General features: G+C 40.6%; 1 protein-coding gene across 2 annotated transcripts in view; it reads right to left on the bottom strand.

Annotated features, from left to right (window-relative positions):
- The window catches only part of pot1 (protection of telomeres 1), a 59,489-nt gene extending 38,769 nt beyond the window's left edge, over positions 1 to 20,720 (bottom strand). The window contains exons 1-4 of one of the 2 annotated variants that reach the window (XM_022764594.1): positions 20,691 to 20,720; positions 7,235 to 7,368; positions 6,523 to 6,595; positions 3,031 to 3,131 (exon numbers count right to left, since the gene is read on the bottom strand). In XM_022764594.1, coding sequence (XP_022620315.1) covers positions 3,031 to 3,131; positions 6,523 to 6,595; positions 7,235 to 7,354 — 294 coding nt within the window. In that variant the 5' untranslated portion in view covers positions 7,355 to 7,368; positions 20,691 to 20,720. The remainder of the gene's footprint in view (positions 1 to 3,030; positions 3,132 to 6,522; positions 6,596 to 7,234; positions 7,369 to 20,690) is intronic. The other variant, XM_022764595.1, reaches the window with a different exon arrangement.
- Positions 20,721 to 21,147: the final 427 nt, after the last annotated feature.

The raw sequence follows: 21,147 nt of genomic DNA, 5'->3' as shown, positions 1-21,147 counted from the left end.
CACCACCTCCTGAGGGAAATTTCTGGCTCTTTAGCTGCTAAATGCTCCATTAAGTCACCAGCTGCTCTCTGACTGTGTGTGCCTGCTGTGAGCTGCTGAGCAGGTAAAGAACAGTGGCTTTTAGAGCGTTTCCTCTCAAAACAGCTTCCTGCCGCCGCTGTAATGTAATGTGTGATGAGAGTGAAACGGAACAGTAAATTTACAGACTTGTGCGGTGTGGTTTTCAAACTGTTGCTAGGCTACCAATGAATCACCTGTCCTTAACCTAACCAAGATTCTGTTGTGAAGTAAACTCACAGATCCAATAATAGGGAATTAGGTTTAGGACTGAAATTTTCATTTCATTTAATTTACTATTGTGGTTTGATTTCTATGTAGAGCTGGTTGGTTTTTAAGCTTCTATATCTGTGAATAAAAGACTGTAAAACTGAACAGATTCTTCATGTAGTGTCATGTTGCTCCTCTATCTCCTTGACTAAACCGGGGCTTAAAACAACTTTGTGACATCTGTGAGTTCAAGTTCAAGACCTTAAGCTCATTATGCAAGTGTAATGAAATTACTGTACACATCCGCAATCCATGTGATTTTCTAAAAACGACTAAATAAAGTTTTAAGAAAGAATTTGCAGCGCAAAGGATCTTGTACTTAAGTATGGTTATATAAATGGTATAATATATATATATATAAATAAAATAAGCAGAGCATATGGAGAGTATGGAGGTAATTACTGACTGTAAATACACTGAATTGACTGACCATAAATAGTTTAAAAATGTCCTTTAAAAAGTTTGATCTCAAGAAAATGATTATAACTTTAAAGTGAAAGGTTAATTCTGGTTTACTACATCTTGGTGCTTTTTGTTGTAGTTTTGTCCGTTATTGTCCGACTCAACTTCCAGATAAAGTGGTTTAGATAATCTGCATCAAGCGCCGGCGCAGAGGCTTCCCCCTTTAATTTTTCAGAGGATATTCAATTACTTCAACCCATCAGAGGCTCATCACAGCTCAGTGCACATTTCTTCCAACACACCATCTGTAAATTAATTTATCTTGTCCCACAGATTTTTGTCATATTCATCAACAAATCACATGAATCACTCAGCTTATTACCTTATTCAAATCAGTTTTTATGATCCAGAAAATACAATTTCCACAGACACACCTTGATAATAGCCAAGTCTTTTTTTTTCTTTTATAAAAAAAAATAACCTAACGCAATCTCACCAGCATCTCATGAATGTTTATTATAAAAAAGGCTTTCAATCTGTTTTTCTTCCCCCGGCTCGGGTTCAAAGTACCCAACTTCTCCAAACTCCTCTGTTCAAGGACACTCTCTCTATTCACATTTATTATATCATCAAATAAATCTGGTAAATATAATAAATATAATAAATCATTTAGTGTTCCAAGCAGAGTGACGGGTATTAGGGAAAAGCAAAAACCAGTAAAATCTATTTTCTCATTACTCACTAGGTAGAACTTTTATTTCATATAGTTTGATTACATGTGTTTTAAACTGACACGGCGAGTTCTTCTCTCCTCTGAAGAGAAAATATGAAGAATCCTGGAGCAGTTTCTAAAATAATCATCTGTCCTAAGTCTGCAGGACTCAGCAGATGCATCATAAAAGCTAAATCAGAGAGCAAATGATTATTTTTGGAGCGCTGGATGTTGGTATATTTATGGCAGTTAAGCCTCAACCCAGGATTACCTTTCTCATAATGTAATGCATGGAAAATTTTATATAATGTACATGTCCACAGCACTTATTCCATCAGTACAACTAACTGTCCCTTTTTTTTTTTTTTTTTTTAACAGTTTCACCATTTCTTTTTTCGTTCTCATTCACTGATTTACTCCAGTACTTTGCTGTTTTTTTGTTCACTGCAAAGTTACTGTCTTTGTCTTCTTTTCTAGTTTACATTGCAACGCCAGCAGCTGAACAGTGATGGAAAAAACAGCAAAGTAGAACAGTTGTGACGTTAAAGAAGAGGAACTGCATATGTGCTCTGTGACCCATTATTTCCAATGCTTATGCGGCGCCAGGATGGTTTGTCGGCAGTGTGGCGAGCTTGTGCGAGCGCAGGAGTGACGCTGTGACGAACACTGGCGCGGCCAATAGGAAATGAGGCATTCAGCCAGGCAAGGAAAATAAATGGAAAGTGGACCTGAAACTGGTCGCTGTGGAAACGGAGCTCCTTCCCCAGGCTGCTCTCTGTACCTGAGGGCAGACACAGCCTCTTCTTTGTTGTTCCCTTTGTTCTTGTTATTAGTGGAGCTACTGCTAACACTTTCTTAGCAATGGGAAGATATATCTTTGTTGCTGGCAACAATAGACTGTAAACACAGCGAGAGCTTCCCGCTTCATAGTGACTTTTCCTGCTCGAGGTTCAGAAAACTCCACCTACAGGATCCAGCATTTTGGTCCCCACAAAGCTGTCAGATGTGCAGTGTGCTCCCCGTTTCTCAGACTCCACGCACAAACACACAAATCAAACAAACAAAGGAGTGAGTGATTTTTCTTTAAATTTTCATGGGGCACACAAATGAAGCTGGAGTTGTCTGGGAAGGTGAGCAGTGTGTGAACTTTAGCAGGAAACAAACACACAGCCAGGGTTTGTTAACAATCTGGTGACACAGAGGAGATCAAAGGAAACAGAAAATAACTCAAACTGTAAATTGGATTCAGAAGCCCTCAGAAATGCTCGCACATCATCATAATCATCATCAGCCATCCACACTTTATCACAACAGCATATCTGCACATGATAAATATATATCCATGACATGTGATTAATGTGTCTGGTCTGAAAGTCTCCAGCAGATGCAGTTCAGAAAAAGTCACTGCACTTCTTTAGTTTTTCCAGGACAGTAAAGAAACCCAACAACTTATAATTAGTGCTCATACTGTGGTGTGTATCTATATCGTACTGTTATTTGATGTACACTTGCATCAAGATAAACAAAACACCACAATAACTGCTGCATCTTTTCTGTTACATTTCTCTTTTATGACTGACTGAACCTACCCCTTGATTGACAGCTTCATTGAAGTCCTTGGCCAGTGCTCCTAACAGAACCACGCTGATGGACGTGTTCTGGGATGAGGCGATCGCCTGGGAATCTTCTTCTGAAAACCAGATGGAGGAGATTCAGATCAGGATGACGAGACGTTGAGGTGATTGATCTTTGTCATGTATAACAGATACATATTACGTCACAAAGACAGGGAACTCAGGATTGATTGGTGTTACTGGACATATCTATAGCTGAAATAATGTCTATTAATTGATTGGTCACTATTTTAATAGCTGCCATTTTTTAAGCTAACTGCAAAAGAGAATGTCAGTCCTAGCTTCTTAGTTGTGAGTATTCGCTGATTTTTCTTTGTTCTATGTGATAAGCAACTGAATATTTTTGGGGTTTTTGAATGACTGTCAGGAATAACAAGCTACTTAAAACAAAATTCTAAATTCCCCAACCACTGGCATGCCAGGCACGTTCCCATTACTGCTTACAGCATCCCTTACAGACAGTTACTGTTTAACTGTATTCTTCCACCTCTGCTCCCCAGGGCCTTGTTATATGTACTTGTTTCCTTGTAGGCATTTTATCTTTATGCAGCATTGGTATTTCTGATTATGAATCTTCAGGAAGATTCAATCGAATGATATGTGCCAATATCCAGCCCCAATGATGTTAAACAATAAACAGGTGATGCAGATTAACCCTAACGAAAATGTACATTGTTTGTATGATTTTCTTGTGATTTAAAAAATAAAATAAAATCCTGCACAGTTACAATTTTACGGCAATGTACTATCCAGCACAGCCACCACACAGTACAAGTGTGCAGGATTGAAATGTAGGCTGAACTTTCAAACAGTTCTTAAGTGGAACCAGCCCTATCTCCAGAAGAGGAGCTACTTTATCTCACTTGGCAACCTTGCATCCAAGTGGATCAGCACAATGTGTGGTGTTCCACAAGGAGCAATCCTGGGGCCTCTTTTATTTCTTATTTACACACTTCCAGAGAACAAATTCTACAAATTAAAACAAGCTATAATCTGCTATGACACCTAAATTTAGTTTGTTCTGTCATCACGTCACCACAGTCCTATAAAGTGTCTCTACAATCTCTCTGTCCCATCAGAAGGGAAAGCTTGTATCTTAAGATGAGTCTCTGACTATTCACACATTTCTGATACTGGACTTTGCCAGTTCTGCACAATGATGGACAGAAGCTCCTTATAACGACACTGGACCTGTCAGTTTTTCAAAATAACATCGATGTTGTAATGAATCAGAGCTACCACATAATTCGTTTGTAAAACTGATGTGAATCTGTTTAAGATGAAAATGTCTGACCACAGACAAAACACACTATCTGAGGTATTTTCATCAAGATGAACTAAACTAGGAAACACGACAACAACACGACGAAAGAAACAGAAATACGAGAAACAATAGCGAGACGCTCACAAACCTATCACAAAATCCCACAATGCACCAGCAGGTCAAACACTGTACAAAAACTGACAGACTGGTCTATAACCCAACAATTCAGAAGAGGAGAACCTGTTCATCCTGCAGCTGGGGACACAGACAGGGTGTCAGAGAGTTTAAATGAATAAAAGGAAGGATGTCGACACCACAATAAGAGCCTTGGCTCTCTGTGGCTCTTTAATCAGGCCGCTCGGAGATAAGAAGGCCACAGACATGACAACAATGAGACACAATGGCCTCCATCTGCTTCTACAATCCATACCAGCTAAACAGCTTAACACGCACACACAGTCCTTACAGCTCCACACATGCACAGTCAAACACTCCACACCATAAACTCTGCAGCACTACGCAGCTTTTGAGTATGACTCAGTCTAAGTGTTTCCAGCAGCAGCAGCTGTTCTCAGCCAACAAGCTCTGATAAACCCGCCGTACATAATCAAACCGTTCAAACTCTCATTGTTGATCAAGAACAAAACATCTTTGCAGTTACAGTTCTGACCTTTGAGGGAACAAAAGCTTGGAGAGTCCAAAACAGTATCTATCATATTTAATATATCTCACCATGCAGTTTTTTGTAAGACTCTGCTCTAGCGTGGGTATAAAGCAGAGGATAGGTATAAACAGACCGTCATATACCGTTCATCTATTCACCCATTTTCAGCCACTTAATCCAGGGTTGGGTCACAGTAGTCCAGGTCGTCCAGGTCGTCCAATTCGTCCAGACATGCCTCTTTCCAACAATGTTTTCCAGCTCCTCCTTAGGGATCCCAAGTCATTCCCAGGCCACATGAGATATAAAATTTCTCCAGCGTGTTCTGGGCCTAGCTCAGGGGTCTCCTACCAGTTAGAGGAGCCCAGAAGAACCCCAATGGCAGGCGCCCAGGAGTCATCCAAATCAGATGCCCAAACAACCTCAACTGGCTCCTTTCGAGACTGACTCTGAGCTCCCTCCGGATGATCTCGCTCCTCACCCTACAACTCTCTAAGGCTGAGCCCAGCCACCCTACAAAGGAAACTTATCATATCCATAATCTTATTCTTTCGGTCACTGCCCAGAGCTCATGACCGTAGGTGAGGGTCGGAACATAGATCAACTGGTAAATCAAAAGCTATGCCTTCCACCTTGGACAAAAATAGAGAAATATAATGATTTAAATTTCCAATTAGCCACCAAGCCAAGCTGCTAGCAGCTACTGTGGCGGACTAGCACAAATGGGTACCAGTACCTGCTAACCTAATACTAGTTAGTACAAGTACAGTAGCTTGCCAAATGGCTCGCAAGTAGCCACTACGTCATCAAGCTTCCAGCACCACCCAAAGATGCCCAGTGTGATAGTGGGTAAGAAAGGGTTAATGCTTTTAAATTTAAAGCTCAAGGCAACACTAATCTGGTCTTGAATGGTTGTTGTTCATTCCATGTATTTTCTAATCCAACAATACTGTAATTATTCTTCAGTTTGACCGAGATGTTATTGTTATTGTTATTTTGATTTCTTATTGGACTCAACGTAGTATTCATAGTTTCTATGTGTTTATATTCTTTTCTTTCTTCAAGACACCAAACCCCAAATGGCTCTTGATGAGCAGACCAGTGTTTGCATGGCATCGTAATGTGAGAACAACAACACAAACACAACAAAACTTTGAGTCCTTTGCCTTGACTAAAAATTCACTCAGCTCAAATATTTACTGTGAATCATTACCTCATTTGAGTCAAGGTTACATTGTTTTCAGTGTATCACAACAATGACTAAACTGAACATTGTTCATTATGTGTACACAATATTCAAAAATAAATCAATCTACCACAATAAATTAAGTTTTCCTTTTCTCTTTTAAAAAGATTGAATTTTCAAAACCTCCGACCAAAGTAAACTAAAAGTCAATTTCCTACTGTGACTGAATGGTTTCATTTATAAAGATTGAAAGGTTGTCATTTATAACACAAAGAACCCAGCAGGCAGCTACAAGGACAAACAGACATGCGTTACACACAAATGTCTGCATATTACCTTGGATGACAGTCTTTAAGATGAAGTCATCTGATGCTGACGACACCAGTCGTTCTTTACGAACCACTTTCCCCTGGAAAAATAAAGAACATTAAACTTGGAGACAAACTGAGAAACATTTATCTCCGACTGAAGCTCTACAGAGTTTCACTGAGAGCCTGTCAACTGATCAAAGCCACGTCAGGAAGCTGAGCAGCGTTGATGAGTGCCTCAGGGAAAAATGAGCTGCGAGACAGAAGGTGGATTATTCTGCTGCTTTGGTTTTCATAAACATATTCCTGCAGCGTGCTAATCAAGAACAAGAAAACGGCCTCACACGCAGGAGAAAAAAAAAAGAAACTAGGTGGATGTGAGCACATGGTGGCAGGTGACAGTTGAATGCGGGAATAAAGAATGCAGAGGAAACAGGAAAATACATGGAATTTTGAAATCTACAGAAACAATTTGGTATCCAAAACATCTTTTAACTAATTGTTCTTTAAAGAGGTGATCCTAAAGGTCCACATATACACATCATCTAATTAAACACAGGTGTGACTCCCAGGTCCAGCCCATCCATCATGTCAATATGTACACATCAAATTATTTATAATATTTACATCATGAAATTCAGAGACATTTAAACCCCTGATGAAGATGTCATGTCGAAAGATTTTGTCAACAAGAAATATCCGTTCATCATTGTCTAAAAATGAAAAGAGTGTAAACAAACCTTGACTGTTTTGCCGGAGGAGTCTGTGCTGGTGGTGATGTGTGAGATGGGAATCATGGTCAGGTGTGCTGGTACCTGGGCACCGGGCCCCGCCCCGTCCGACAGCACACAGACAGGCATGACATCAAGGCGACCTGGAGACAAGGATCAAAACATAAGATTAAATTGTGAACCAACAACAGGGGCTAGGATGAAATGTCTGAAACAATGACTTCAGGTTTGTAAAATAACAACGCCACCGCTGAAACATCTGAAAATATTCAGTTCACATTCGTGCGGTTTGGACATGAGTGAACGTCAGTGGTTTCAGGCTTTAATCTGTCTCAGAACACAGGACACAGCTGCTGACAGACACTGATCCAAGCTGTGATCTCTGGTTTAAAGTCCAGTTCAACCGTCCTCCGCCACAGACGATTCATTACCAGGATAAAACCTCTGACAGGAAACACCAGATCCATGTCGACAGCTCAGCAGGAGGGTTAAAGTCTTTGAGGCGTTTCAGAGAGAAACGCAGGAAAGTGTTGGCCGTGTTCCCAGCAGGTAGCACGTTGCTTCCTGTCAGTGCTCGTTAGTTTGATTTCAGGCAGATTTGACTGGCGAGTCCCTCGGTGGTACCTCGTTGACCGAGGACGGCGGAGCGGGAACAGCCTGCGAGGCAGACGAGCTGTTCACTCGACCGTACAGTCAGCTGTTCAGTCAGGCAGAAAACCCAGCCAGGAAAAAAATAAAATCAAATAAACCTCTCTGATTTAGACCAGAGGGGAGGAGCCGAAGGCCTGAATTAGAGAAGGATGAGTGATTCATTCATGAGTTCAGAGCCACTCTGTGTGAAGGTACCACACACAATTTCTGGGTGTGACCTACAGCTGCTACGAGTCACTCCGGCAGTCAGTCCGTCCGTCCCCGAAAAACTTCACCAGCCTCACAGAGCCGCAGGTTTTACAGACTCACCTGCAGCTCAGCAGCCAGGACACGAGAGCTGCAGCTCAGCAGGATTTCTACAGTCTAAATACAGAGTACGAGTTTTTCTGGTGTCACAGATTTATGTAGCTCACAAATAAAAACAGACAAGAACAGCCTCTTCTTTTAGTGGCTGTACACAGGGGTTATAAAAACACAAACAGTTGAATACCAAGAGGTGATATTAAACATCAGATCACAGATCAGATTCATGATGTGTTTGTGTTTGTTCAGATAGTTCCTAATACCGACCTTTTTTTTTTTTAAAATGTCCATTTTAGGCTGCAGTTTATTATCTTAGAGAGATAAATGCACTGTGGCAAAAAATATTTATTCCTGCTTCTGAGAACAGTACGTCACATATAGAAAGAAAAACGACCCAGCTTAAAGAAACAAGCTACAAATACAGAATCACTGCAAGTCGCACAAAACTAAATCGAGTTACAACTTACAATTTACAAATAGCAATTTTTATTTGTGATTATTCTCTCTCAATTTAACTACAGGTCTGCAGTTAGAGATAAATTTATACAGCGCATAATTGTTAATTTGTCTTGTTTCTGTATGAATAGAATCAGATTAGAAATGATGATGATGTGATTTTTGTGAATCTTGTACCAAACAATATGATTTGGAGGCCGGGGCGTCTCTGTCGCACCACAACGCTTCCTGTGCTGACGATGCACAACAATGTGACACATTTTACCTTCATCACAAGCAGTGAAATGAGAGTTGAATTGCAAAAATTACAAATAGATAAATATTTTTCTTGATATTATGAAAAATATCACATATGAATCACACGTAGAAATATAGACAGATGTATAGAAATATCGCAAGCTTTGATATTATTGAATATCAACAAAGCTTAGCAGCAAGGAAGAGTCAACCTTTAACTAAATTTGGCTTATTTTCATCATTGAAATGCATCTTTTCAAATGCTGATTCACAGTTTTCTCTGACTCTGCCTCCCTATTGGCAACTGCCTGGTCACGCAGCATCCTGTGATGGAAACCCACCTGACAGAACCTTATCTATACACGCAGCCAGCTGACCCGCAGCCTGTTTGTTTGTCAGCTTCAGTAAACGAATGGGTCCAGAGTGAACTGTGAGTCAGAGCGGCCCCCACAAACTCCCCAGAGCGGCAACGTATCACAGACCACCAGTCGGCTGGAAACAGTCTGCTGATCCCCGTGGTGGGAGAGCAGCTGATCCCTGCCAAATGTCGGCCAGCCCACCCAGAGCAGACGGCCGCTTCCCTGCTCCGCCGAGTGTCACCGTGGCCCAGCGCTCAGCTGCTCCGGGACGCTCATTAACTCGGAGGGCAACTCAAGTTCATCCCGACGACGTCACTGGTGAGGAGCAGAGAGGCTGAGAGGGGCAGAGGAGAGATCTCCGAATAGCAGCTCATGAGCACAGTGCAGCAGTTATCCTGCAGAGCAGACATGACTGCTGGGGGGGGGGGCACTGAAATATGACTGACCTGTTCCCCTCAGAGGACGGCAGGGGGGCTGGTGACGTATCACACATCATCCCTACCAGCATGATAAGTGTGAGTCACATCTATTAACGGCTTCAAATTCATCCATTCATCATTTATTTTAAAACGCTGCATAAAGCTAAAAATTATCAGTCAAGTAAATGACTCATCAGCTGAAAGAAAATGAATCACAAACATTACTGTATTTTTTTTTTTATTTATTCATATTTTAAGCAAAAATAAATTAAATCTGTGGCTTTCTATCTCAACAAGCTAAAAATAAAGACACACACGTCAAACTCTATCACTGTTTTCTTTGTAAAACGTAACTGCCACAAAGTCGTGTTCACTCTGGGGTCTCCAACAAAAATGAGACAAATTTCATTCCCCGATGTCACAACTTATTAGAAAACCTCGTGTAACTGAGTCACTTAACTGTAACTGAGGTAAAAGTTTGAAATAATCGTGATACTGATTTGAAGTCGTGCAAGATAAACATCCTCTCAGATGCTGCATTTAACTGCTGCAGAAACGGGCACACTAAGAAGTGATGGGAAACCATGTGGAGAACATTTATGTTTGTTTCATGTACTAATCACATGTGTGTCATCGGTCTGCATAACGACAGGAAACCAGAGTTACTGTACAGACAGATTTAAACACCACAGTACGCTGTACGTGACCCCCGCCACCGCCCACTGATAAACAAACTCATATCAAATTGCTGATTTACAATCTTCAGTTTTCTAAAGTACACTCATTAATTACAGACAGAGGTGAACCTCCAACACGCACCGCTCAGTGAAGGTTCATTTTCTACGACATAAAACCTGCAGCTGCCACAGGCGTACGCTCCAGCACTTTCACCTATTGAACAAAATAAATAATAAACTCACACAGCTCAGCAGGTGTTTTTTTATCAGGTCAGGAGCAGCTTGCGAGCGCCGAGCGGAGGCAGCGTGTCGAGGGAGAGCAGCTCTGCAGCGCTCAGAGAACGCCATTTATTAAAAACCATTTAAAACCTACACTTCAGCGCCGAGCCACAAACTCTCTGTGGACGGGGGCAGAAAGAAAAGACAGACGGACTGAACAGAGAGACAGACAGACCCTGGACAGAGACACTCATGTTTAATTTGCCTCACGTCCACACCACACTAAACAAAGTTAAAAAGGTTAATTTTTTTCTTTTACAAAGCCACAATTGTTGTTTCACCCTCCAGCTCCTCGCACTGCACAGCCATTACTTCAAACATGTAGCCTGCTTCCACACCTCCGAATCACTCACTGCACTTTAAACCTGCTCTAATCTAAATCTTCATAGTAACAACAGATGAAATTGCTATGCATAATGTGAAACATGTCGCTTGTAGTAACGAGCCCACAGAGAAATGTCACCAGCTCTGCAGTTCCCCGCAGCTTTCAGCCTCTTTCAGCTCCTGCTTCTGAGGCGTATTTACTGAACGCTTCAGTCGCACCGTTCACAACCTGCCCAGCACCAGGCAGCACACACACACAGTCAGAGACCAGCTGGTGAAGAGAGGGAAACATCCAGTGGCTGAAGAGGCGGAAATTTCTCTCACGACTCCATTGGGATGATGATGTTGCATGTACTGGTGGCGATAGAACAAATACACTTTTATTGTTGTTTATTAATTATTAACTGTTTTTATTATAATAATTATTATCAACAATGATCTTATGGACACATGAATTTCCTCTAGGGGATAAATAAAGTATCTATCTATCTATCTATCTGTATCGCCGCTTGTTCCACAAATGACTGTATCACGAACACCCTGTACAAATTGTCATGTAATTGTTTTAAGCCGTTGGCACAAAATTTGTTTTTCTCTCTCTCTCTCTCTCTCTCTTCCTCTCAGAGACAACACACTCCCCCCACCCATCCAGAAAACTCCCCTGGGTGTGTGTGTGTGTGTGTGTGACTAAAGCCCTGGTCAAAAAAAGCTGCTGAGACCCGTCAACATCTGGCTTTAGTCGGCAAATTTCCCCCTTTTTGCTTACAAATTTAAAACTGTTCCAATAGAAACCTCTAATGCATCTATAGTTAAAAAAAACAAGAAGGTTTTAATGCAAACAAGGACTAGAATCTCTAGATCACACCGGTGTGATCTCATGCATCAGAGGGTTAAATCGCACATTTATGAAGTATTTTAGAGATTTCAAAATACCGACATATATATCGTGTATTGTGATATTTATAGACCGTATCACCCAGTGCTAGGTGCATGTGTATGTGTCAGTTAGATATGGAAGTGGGAAGCCATTTCTAACATGTAAACATCCTGACTGTTTGTTGTGCTGCTACAGCAGGTTTAAATTTCACTTTACTTTTACCTCACTGCTCTCGACACAGACGGATAAATCTGCTGGACTTTGTTCTTAGATGATATTACCTTATTGCAGATATATGCAGAAATTAAACTGAAATACATGTAGACCAGAATGAACAGCAACATGAAGCTAGAGAATATTTATTTGATTTTCATGTCGTTTCATCCGATTCATCATCAGAAGAGGCTTAAAATATTCAGTATTTCAGAACTGGAGGAGGTACAGTGATAAACACTGTGCATGGGAGATATGGTTTTATCCACACGCATCCCCACAAATCATCGGCCTTATCTGCTGACCCGCGGGGCTGAAAACACAGATCTAAAAGGTTTATTTCCATGCAGACTGGAGGAGTTTCCTCTGCTGCGGGAATCACACAAATCCTCCCAGAGGGCAGAGAGAGACGGACTTTCTTTCACCGGCAGCGGCTGATAAAGAAAAAGCTGACACAGGTTCAATAAAACAAACATCACCGCTGTGCACGCACACACACACACACACACACACACACACACACACACACACACACACAGAGGCTGTTCATTACAGCGACACTTTGAACAACACTGATGATTTAACTGCTCTTTAGAGACCGAGAGTAAAAGTGACGCTTGTCCTGAGGGTGACGCGAGATGAAAAGTGATGGAGTCACCAAAGTAATCTGAATACAAGATCAGGGGACTCTTTATGTCCGTAACATTAGTTTCTTAATCATCTTGTTATGGTCCAATATTATAGTCAAATGCATATTTTGACCTAAATCAAAGGGTAAGGGCTTCTTTCTACTGCACTGATGTTCATCACACAGGGGTGAATCCATCACTTAATGCTGGCATTACTTTACATTCAGACCAAAGGCGGCGAGAACGTCAAAGAGACCAGAAGTCGTTCATTTTCCATGTGAGCCTGCGTCTCTTGGCGGCAAACAACGGCGTACCGATATAAAACAGAGGTGAATCACCAAATCCTCAGAGCGGAGAAGCTGGAGCCACAAAATGTTTGGAGCTTTTGCTGAGAAAAATCATACAAACACTTGATCGATTATGAAAATAGTTAATATTAATGCTAATCGACAACTCTGATCAGGCTGACATCATGTAGCCTGACAGCATCTCAAACCACGAGTGACAAAACTGAAGTAGACGAGGGGGGGGGGCAGAGTGGGTTCACCCCAAGACCACATGAAACTCCTCATGACACTGCTCCTGCACAAACTGTCATGTTTCATCAGACTGTTCTCCGACCTGCTGATTTAGGCTTTTTTCCCAGGACATGAAAAAAATAAATAAATAAATAAAAAATACAGTTGAAGTGGAAAAACAAGATTAGGATTTTCTAAATCTGAATTCAAGACAAGATGTTCTCAGACTTCCTGCTGAGCTGCAGAGAAAACACTCTCTGCACAGCACAACAAATAAAAAAAAAAAAACACACTTGATTTTTCAGCCACTTTACATAATGCCCACAATCCTCTCTGTGTCTGATTTAATAGGCAGAGGTGTTTATGAGTATGTACGTGTCTGTCTCTGAGTATATGTAACTTTAAACCAATTTAAAATTGGTGCAGACGGATTTAAATAAATCATTTGTCCAGCTTCAGTCTGGTGTTTGAGCATCTCAGAAAAATGTCCTTCTTCCGCGACATTGCCACATGCTGCTCTTAACGATAACGGCAAAGCAAATGTCCGACCAACAGGATGTGTAGGGCTGCAACAAACTATGGCTTTCATTATTATTCATTATTATTTTCATGATCTATGATTTTGTCTATAAAATGCCAGGGAAAAAAAGTTAAAGATGTCTACTATGATTTCCGAGAGCACTATTTGAATTTCTTGTTTTATTCGACCAACCGTCCAAAACCCCAAAATCTTCAACCAGCAAATGTTTGAAAATTTTGCTTGTAAAATGACAAACAATTAATCTGATCTGATCTACTAATGAATCAACAGACTTGTCGGTGCAACTCTACACTTGACGACGATTGACTGGAAACTTCGTCAATAATTAAACCAGCAGTAGCCGACGCCGTGCGGGAGTTTTTTCACATGGGTTAAGTGTAATAATTTCTTCTGCTGTTACCAGAGGCAGCTCGTCTCAGCTGTACAACCCTGTGGGGAACCCTGTATTGATTCTCCTTTTGCACCACATTAAAAATCTTCAGTGTTTAATTTAGGCAGGACGTGTTGGATTAAGTGACTTTCAATAGTTTCTGGCTAAATTAATAACACACAGCGCTAAGGATTTTATTTTGACAGGGCCAACTGACAGCTTCCTCGTTCCTGATGTGGCATATTTTTGCAGCGGAAGAAGGTTTCGAAGAGTTTAGACCTCAAAAATGTGACCTAACATAGTTAGTAACTGACACAACATGGAGGACTACAGCTTCGTATGTGTTAGGTCACTGCTTCATCCATTTTCTGCCATTTTGAAAACTTTCCTCCAGGACACAGAGGTAAACTACGACCTTGATGTAACTCTCTGTGCCTGTAGAAGCAGAATTTTTTTCTCAAAATTGAAAAACTTGGGATTTGCTGACTTCAGGCCCCACAATGACCGGTTTTATTGTTTTAATGGAGATGGGTAGAAGTTTTAATTAGCCCCTACAGAGGTATAACTTCACTGACAAAATGATTTTTTTTTTCTAAAGTAAAATCCCCATTTTGGCCGACAGCCACCATGAGCCGGGGCTGTCAGATAAAACAACAGAATCAGCAGGCCTGTAATTACCGTTTCAGAGAGGATGACAACTTAATAATATCATTTAAAGGAACAGACGGTTTTTTTTTGTAGAAAAACACACCTTACAGCAATGTAACGTAACAGGAAAGTACTGTTGTGGTATTGCACACTCGCACATGACAGCCCATCATGGTAAGAAAGTAGAGAAAGGCTGACACGCATCACTGGCACTTTTTTTACCACACATCATAATTAATCCTGACGCTCCGTCCACCGTACTTCACTGTTGTGATGATGTTTTCATGTTGGTATGCATCGTCCTTTTTATGCCATTCATAGAGCTGCATGTTCTTTCCAAACAATTCAACCTCCGTTTCATGTTCCAATGAAACATTTCCCCAGTCGTGTTGTGGAGAGACTCGCTTCAGCTTTGTTACGTTCATTCTGCTTTGTGCTCTTGGATTCATCTGAGGCTACGTCCACACTACTACGTTTTCCTTTTTGAAATGCATCTCTTTTCCCACGTTCCCTCCTTTCGTCCACACGACTCTGGAGTTTTCGAGCCCTGAAAACGGAGAGTTTTGGAAACGCTGCTGGACCTTGTTTTAGTTTGAAAACTCCAGGGTAAAGGTCGTAGTCTGGACGGGCAAAAAACTGAGACCTTTGGAAAACGATGACGTAGACACCCACGGTTGCTTCCTGATTGGGTCTTATCAGCCTCAACTACCAGTGGTGAAAGCAACATGGATAACAAATTACAAGCGATACTGACCTTGATGTTTTTGCTAGCAGCTGATTTGCAGGTAAATTCTGCATTTAATCAACTCCTGAGTAGAGAATCCTGCTTCCTGTTTACATCGGCTCGTACTCGTTTTCGGGTGTGACGGTATGGATGGAGATCGTTTCTGATACAGAGCTAAAATGGTCGTGTGGACAGAGACTGTTTTCGTTTTAAAATGCCATTTTAAATTGAGAACGAGAATGAGAATTTTTTTTTTTTTTGACATTTCATAGGAAGGCCTCTCACTAACATAGGATGACATATAAACCAGAATCACCTCCTCGCGGCCGTATCCCTCCGCCACTCAGACTAGTTTCAGGTTACAAGTCTTGAGTTATGGCTAAAAAGTGTTTTGTGAGGTCACCGTGACTTTGACCTTTGACCACCAAAGTCTAATCAGTTCGTCCTTGAGTCCTAATGAATGTTTGTGCCAAATTTGAAGAAGTTCCATCGAGGCGTTACTGAGATATCGTGTCCATGAGAATGGGATGGACGGATGACACGAAAACAACATGGCTCTGGCTCCAGGTATAAAAACAATGGGGAGATATTTAGGCCTGTTTTCAAATAAAGGTTCTCCAAGCAACGTTTTGGGCAAAAAAAAGCTGTTGGGAACATTTTGATATTAAACCCACATGTTTCACGATGCCTCAGTGTAATAATCAAGTGAGACAGCAGAAGAAGATGTGAATTAATCCATCCTGCCAAACCTCAGCCAATCAGGACGAAGTGAGGCGGAGAGGAAAACGAACATGTCAGACAGAGTGACGGCTGCGTTGAGACGCTGCCTCGCGGGTTTGTTTTTTTTTTTTTTTTGTGTGTGTGTGTGTCTGTGTTTGTTTTTCGTCTCTGACAAACAGCGACTGTGCGTCAAAATCACAAACTGTTCTCTGTTCGTTCAGCCGACACCGGAGCGTTTGCCAAGACACGAACCTTATTTGCTCCACATTTGCATCATCTTTGTCTCTTTATCTTTTTGTGAGGATGAGAGAGAGAGAGAGAGAGAGAGAGAGAGAGAGAGAGAGAGAGAAGCTCAACAGAAGCAGAAAACCAACTCCCAGAATAGATCTGGAGGGAGGATTGTCCCAGAGAAAGTGTTTCTCTACTGACTGAGCTGTTGTGTGTCTGAATAGAGACTCAGCACAGGATCACCTGTCACCTGTCCTGTTATTAAAAGGAGCACTGCCCTGTTTTGGATATTCGGCAACCAACCGATCAATCCCATTCTGTGCCGGTCAAGTTCACACTCGTGCCCCACTCGATGGTTCATGTCGCACATACAACAGCACACATACAGCTACACACACACACCTGTCATCTGCATGGACGTTCTTCGCCTTGCAATTTGTAACACCTGTCAGGTAAAGTATGCTGAGGAGGAACAACCACAAAAACAATCAGACCTACAAACTTAAAACACCACCACGCTGAGCATCCAATTTCAAGAAGCTAGCAAAGGCAAAGCGGCTGAAACTAGAGCCACACCGCTCACCTCAAAACAAGGCATTTGAAGATGCCACATTGAGCTTTGGGAAGTTATGAATAAATGAATGAATGATGAATCAATTAATCAAAAAAGTAAGATTAATCGATGATAAAAAAAAGCCCTTATTGCAATATTTCTGACAAATATTGTGATTTAAATGGTGACTGTAAATAAGTTTTCTGCACTTCATTATTGAGGTTGTATGTTTTGAAATTAATAAATTTTGAAAGCAAAAGTGGTGTTATATTCACATTGATTATTTATCTAGATAAAGACTCACAATCTGTTGGGTTTTTTTTGGTTTTTTTGAAAAGCAAAACCACACAGTCCACTCTCAATCTCTTCAAACATAAAAATTAAGGTTGAACCTAACAATTAGTTCCATTATTGATTAATCTGCTAAATATTTTCTCTATGAACAGTGAAGAATGACAGGCCACAGGCCGAGGGGATGTATGAGGAGAGCTTGTTTTAGTCGACCAACTTGCTTGGTCTGAATATAACAGTACAGACACCAGCATGCAGACAGCTTAGTAACTAATCAATAGAAAAGAGTTTCATCATGTATTTTGAATAAGTCTGGAAATTAACATTAACGGGCCACAGCTGAGTAAATTTGCCATCATCAGATGTTTCACAGCTGGCGAAACCAACGGCAACAACAACAATAACAAAGTCGCGGCTCTTGAAATTTCAAAACTGCGCTTTCAGATTTCCATTTCTATTTCTGAATGATTTCTCCTTCAGTGTTATGTACGGGTATCATCACATCAACACAACATTTCAGTTTGTTTGACTGATTCATGTGTAGCACCGACACTGAGCAGTTATCTCAGCCTCCTGCTCTTTCAGCCCGAGTCTGAATTCTCTTTTTTCACTCAAAGCAACAAATTTTTCTGATGAAAAAAGATGAAAAAAGTGGCAGGTGACCTCTGTAATGCAGATGAAAGCCCAGTGTCCTCACCCCTCATACGGACGTCCAGCAGGAGGTCGCCTGAGTCACGCATTGTGTGATCTATCCCACGGCGACCGGCCGCCGCTTCAAAAAAGCAGGAGGGAGCGCTCGTCTTTTAACTCTCACAGGCGGGTGGAGAAAGGATGAGTAAACTCCTCAGTGCTCATGAATATTCGTCTGCAGCTGCACAGAGCAGGAGCAGTGGAGAGGAGGATCCAGTAGCTGAACAATCAGCCGACTGAGACAAAAACTGATTAGTAACATAACGTTACTCTTCACACTATAATTCATTCTGTCATCTCTCTGCCCTCCAGCACAGGGTTTCCTCAGGAAGTAGGTTAGTAAAGGTGCCAAGCGCTGGCTATACGTTTTTTTCCTGACTCTGAAGTGCTGCAGAGTCAATGTACAATGAAAGTGATCGATCAATCACCTGTTAAGCTGAATCACACACATCCTGACATCATTATCAGCACAGTTACTGGATGATAATCTAATCAAACTCTTGGCAGCACTGCTCATCTTGCCCGAAGCTTAATAAACCTAACTTTATATTATTATTTTATGATTTTATGACTCAATAATTCATTTGTCATTCATGTAGTTTATCCAACCAAACAAACTTCAGCAACATCAGACAGATTAAAATAGACAACTGATTTTTTTTAAGGCAGGTAAACACATATAAAGCTCATCTGAGGAAAGTACAGTTCACCTCATCAAAAACTGCATTTATTCTAATAAACGAGTTTCTTTTTCATCTTTTCAGCCCTCATTTCAATCAGTGATGAGTGGAGATGTAAACATCAGCCAGGGCAATAGAGTCAAATGATACAGGTGGGGAAAAAATTTAAGTAAAAATTGAATTATAGAAACAAAAATTATGTTAACCTCTACAATTCTCAGATTTTGACTTTAGTGTCTCCCAAAACACACACATATGACACATATAGACCTCATACACATTTCTGCCAATGGCTGTGTTCATCAAATGAAATGTGAGCCACATGACACCTTTTTCTGGTACCAGACGAACCAAGAAATGCAACCAAGAAAGGCAAAGAAGAAGAAGAACACTGCAAGCAAGTGGATGTAAGAAATTCAGGTTTAAAAATATTCTAAAAAAAAAAAAGAAAAAGGAAGAAGATGCAATTGAAATGTTTGGTAGCCCTGAAGGATACACACACTGAATGTGTGTAACAATCACAGAGCTGTGATTGTTCATGAGAAAACTCCAACAGGAAGCTTTAAACAGGACAATACGAGAGGACAACAGATAATTGTAGTGTGCTCCAGTGCTTTTGTGCACAGATAAGGTTGTCATACTTGTGAGAGACAGATTAAAAGATGGTTAAAATCAAAGCAGCAGAGTTTGAGATTTCCTGACTTTCACTACCAAGTATGTGACCTTACATTTACCCCAATGCAACAGCAATGCAATGTCTTTCATCAGAGCCCCCACCCCACCCCCTGTCTGATATATATGGGATGGAGGGTAGAGAGGGAAAAGATTCCAATATTAACAACTTGTCAGTGTTCACATCACCAACTGGCCTAAAATTCAAGGGTCAGAGGTCACATCAACAACATCACATTACTGCAAACATCAACTTAACAACACCTGATCTGAACCTGAAAAATGAAAAATGACAGTAGCACTATGTAAATCTACCATTACTTTAAATATATTGGGGAACAAAGTGACTCTTTAAACAAGAGTGTACCATCATCAAGTAACTTGGTACTGTACACATGGAGATAGTAAACACAGCTCTACATGTACATAGGTCACCGTTCATGTCATACCGTCTACGGGAAAGTAATAAATAGCTAATGTGAGCAGTGACAACACACACCCCCCTATCTATAGGTTTCTTCTGTACAGGTGCCGATAAGCTTGTTTTTAGCTAATGTTACTTCAACGTCTACAGCAAGTTAACCGTTAGCTAGTTAGCCTGCTAGCCAACTTTAGCAAACACGAACGTAGCAGGGAGAGTAGCTTAGCTATCCTCCGGTTTAACAACAACATACGCATCTTACAGTAGCACCCAGGACAAGAATACACTTTAAACCGATTTTACACAATGCTGAAGTAAGCTAGTGAACAAATAAACATGTGAGAAAGTATAACGAACGAGATAATATTCTGTTCTGCCGTATAGTTGAATGTTACGCCAAACTCCATTCAAATTCCTTCGGTTTGAAGTTGCATTGATTCTACGCAACTACACACAGGAAACAGAAGATATTATGAAAGTTTTTATGAATATATACACTCTCTTGGTAAATTCGGCAAACATACAAAACATAAATCCGCGCGTTATTTGATTAATATTTCAACTTTCCCCCGGACCGCAAGCGGTGGAAACTAGCATGACTTCAGGGGCAAAGAGTACTGCGAGAGCCAAAATACTAACTCATTAAAGACAGTTTTATTCAGCTCAGAGACTCGTTTTGTACTTGACGTAGGCTGAAATTTAGGGTGGATTGTATAGACATGTAAAATGTGTACACGCTTGCTGTAAGTGGTGTATTATTTTATCAGTAAGTAATGAAACACAAAACTTCACATTTTTTACTTTGAGTCTGGCCACTCATTCTCTTGCTAAAATACAACGGGGTTTCGAGTTACGTTGAAATGTCACTAAACAAACTTCTACCAAGTAATGAACAACATTAACCAAAGGACAATCGTGGGATTATGTCACTATGTAGAATTAAACACCACATTAACAGCTGGAAGCAAAAGTAAAAAAAACTTACGGCTCCAGTTTGTTTTTCCCTCGCTTGGTTTCGAATTGACGGGTTGTTGTAATGCGCATGCGCGCAGGGAGCACAGGAAAACACTATTACTACTGCTATTTATATAAACAATAAAGTGACTGAAATTCAAGGGGAATAGATTATTAAAAAAAAATAATAACATTAGAAAAAAACAATATAATCATATAACATATGATAAATAAATAATTAGAATAAAAATGCAGAAAATAGTAGTAAATGACAATAAATAAATATTTTTTTCCTTTAGATCTTCAACTTCAGCTGTTCCTGACTTATAAAATATTTAATAAGCTGCAAAGACTCAACATATTAAGATGGAACAAGAACACATGTTCTTCTTTACTAGAAAAAACAAAGATTAAATTATATATATTTTGAAATAATTTAATCATTTGAATATTTTTCCACCGCTACACTGAAGGCAGCCTGTCCAAAG

This window comes from Seriola dumerili, unplaced genomic scaffold, assembly GCF_002260705.1.
Source record: "Seriola dumerili isolate Sdu_G_001 unplaced genomic scaffold, Sdu_1.0 BDQW01000550.1, whole genome shotgun sequence".
Classification (NCBI taxonomy): Eukaryota; Metazoa; Chordata; class Actinopteri; order Carangiformes; family Carangidae; genus Seriola; species Seriola dumerili.
The sequence above is the reverse complement of the archived record's forward strand: the minus strand, read 5'-3'. Positions and strand labels throughout refer to the sequence as shown.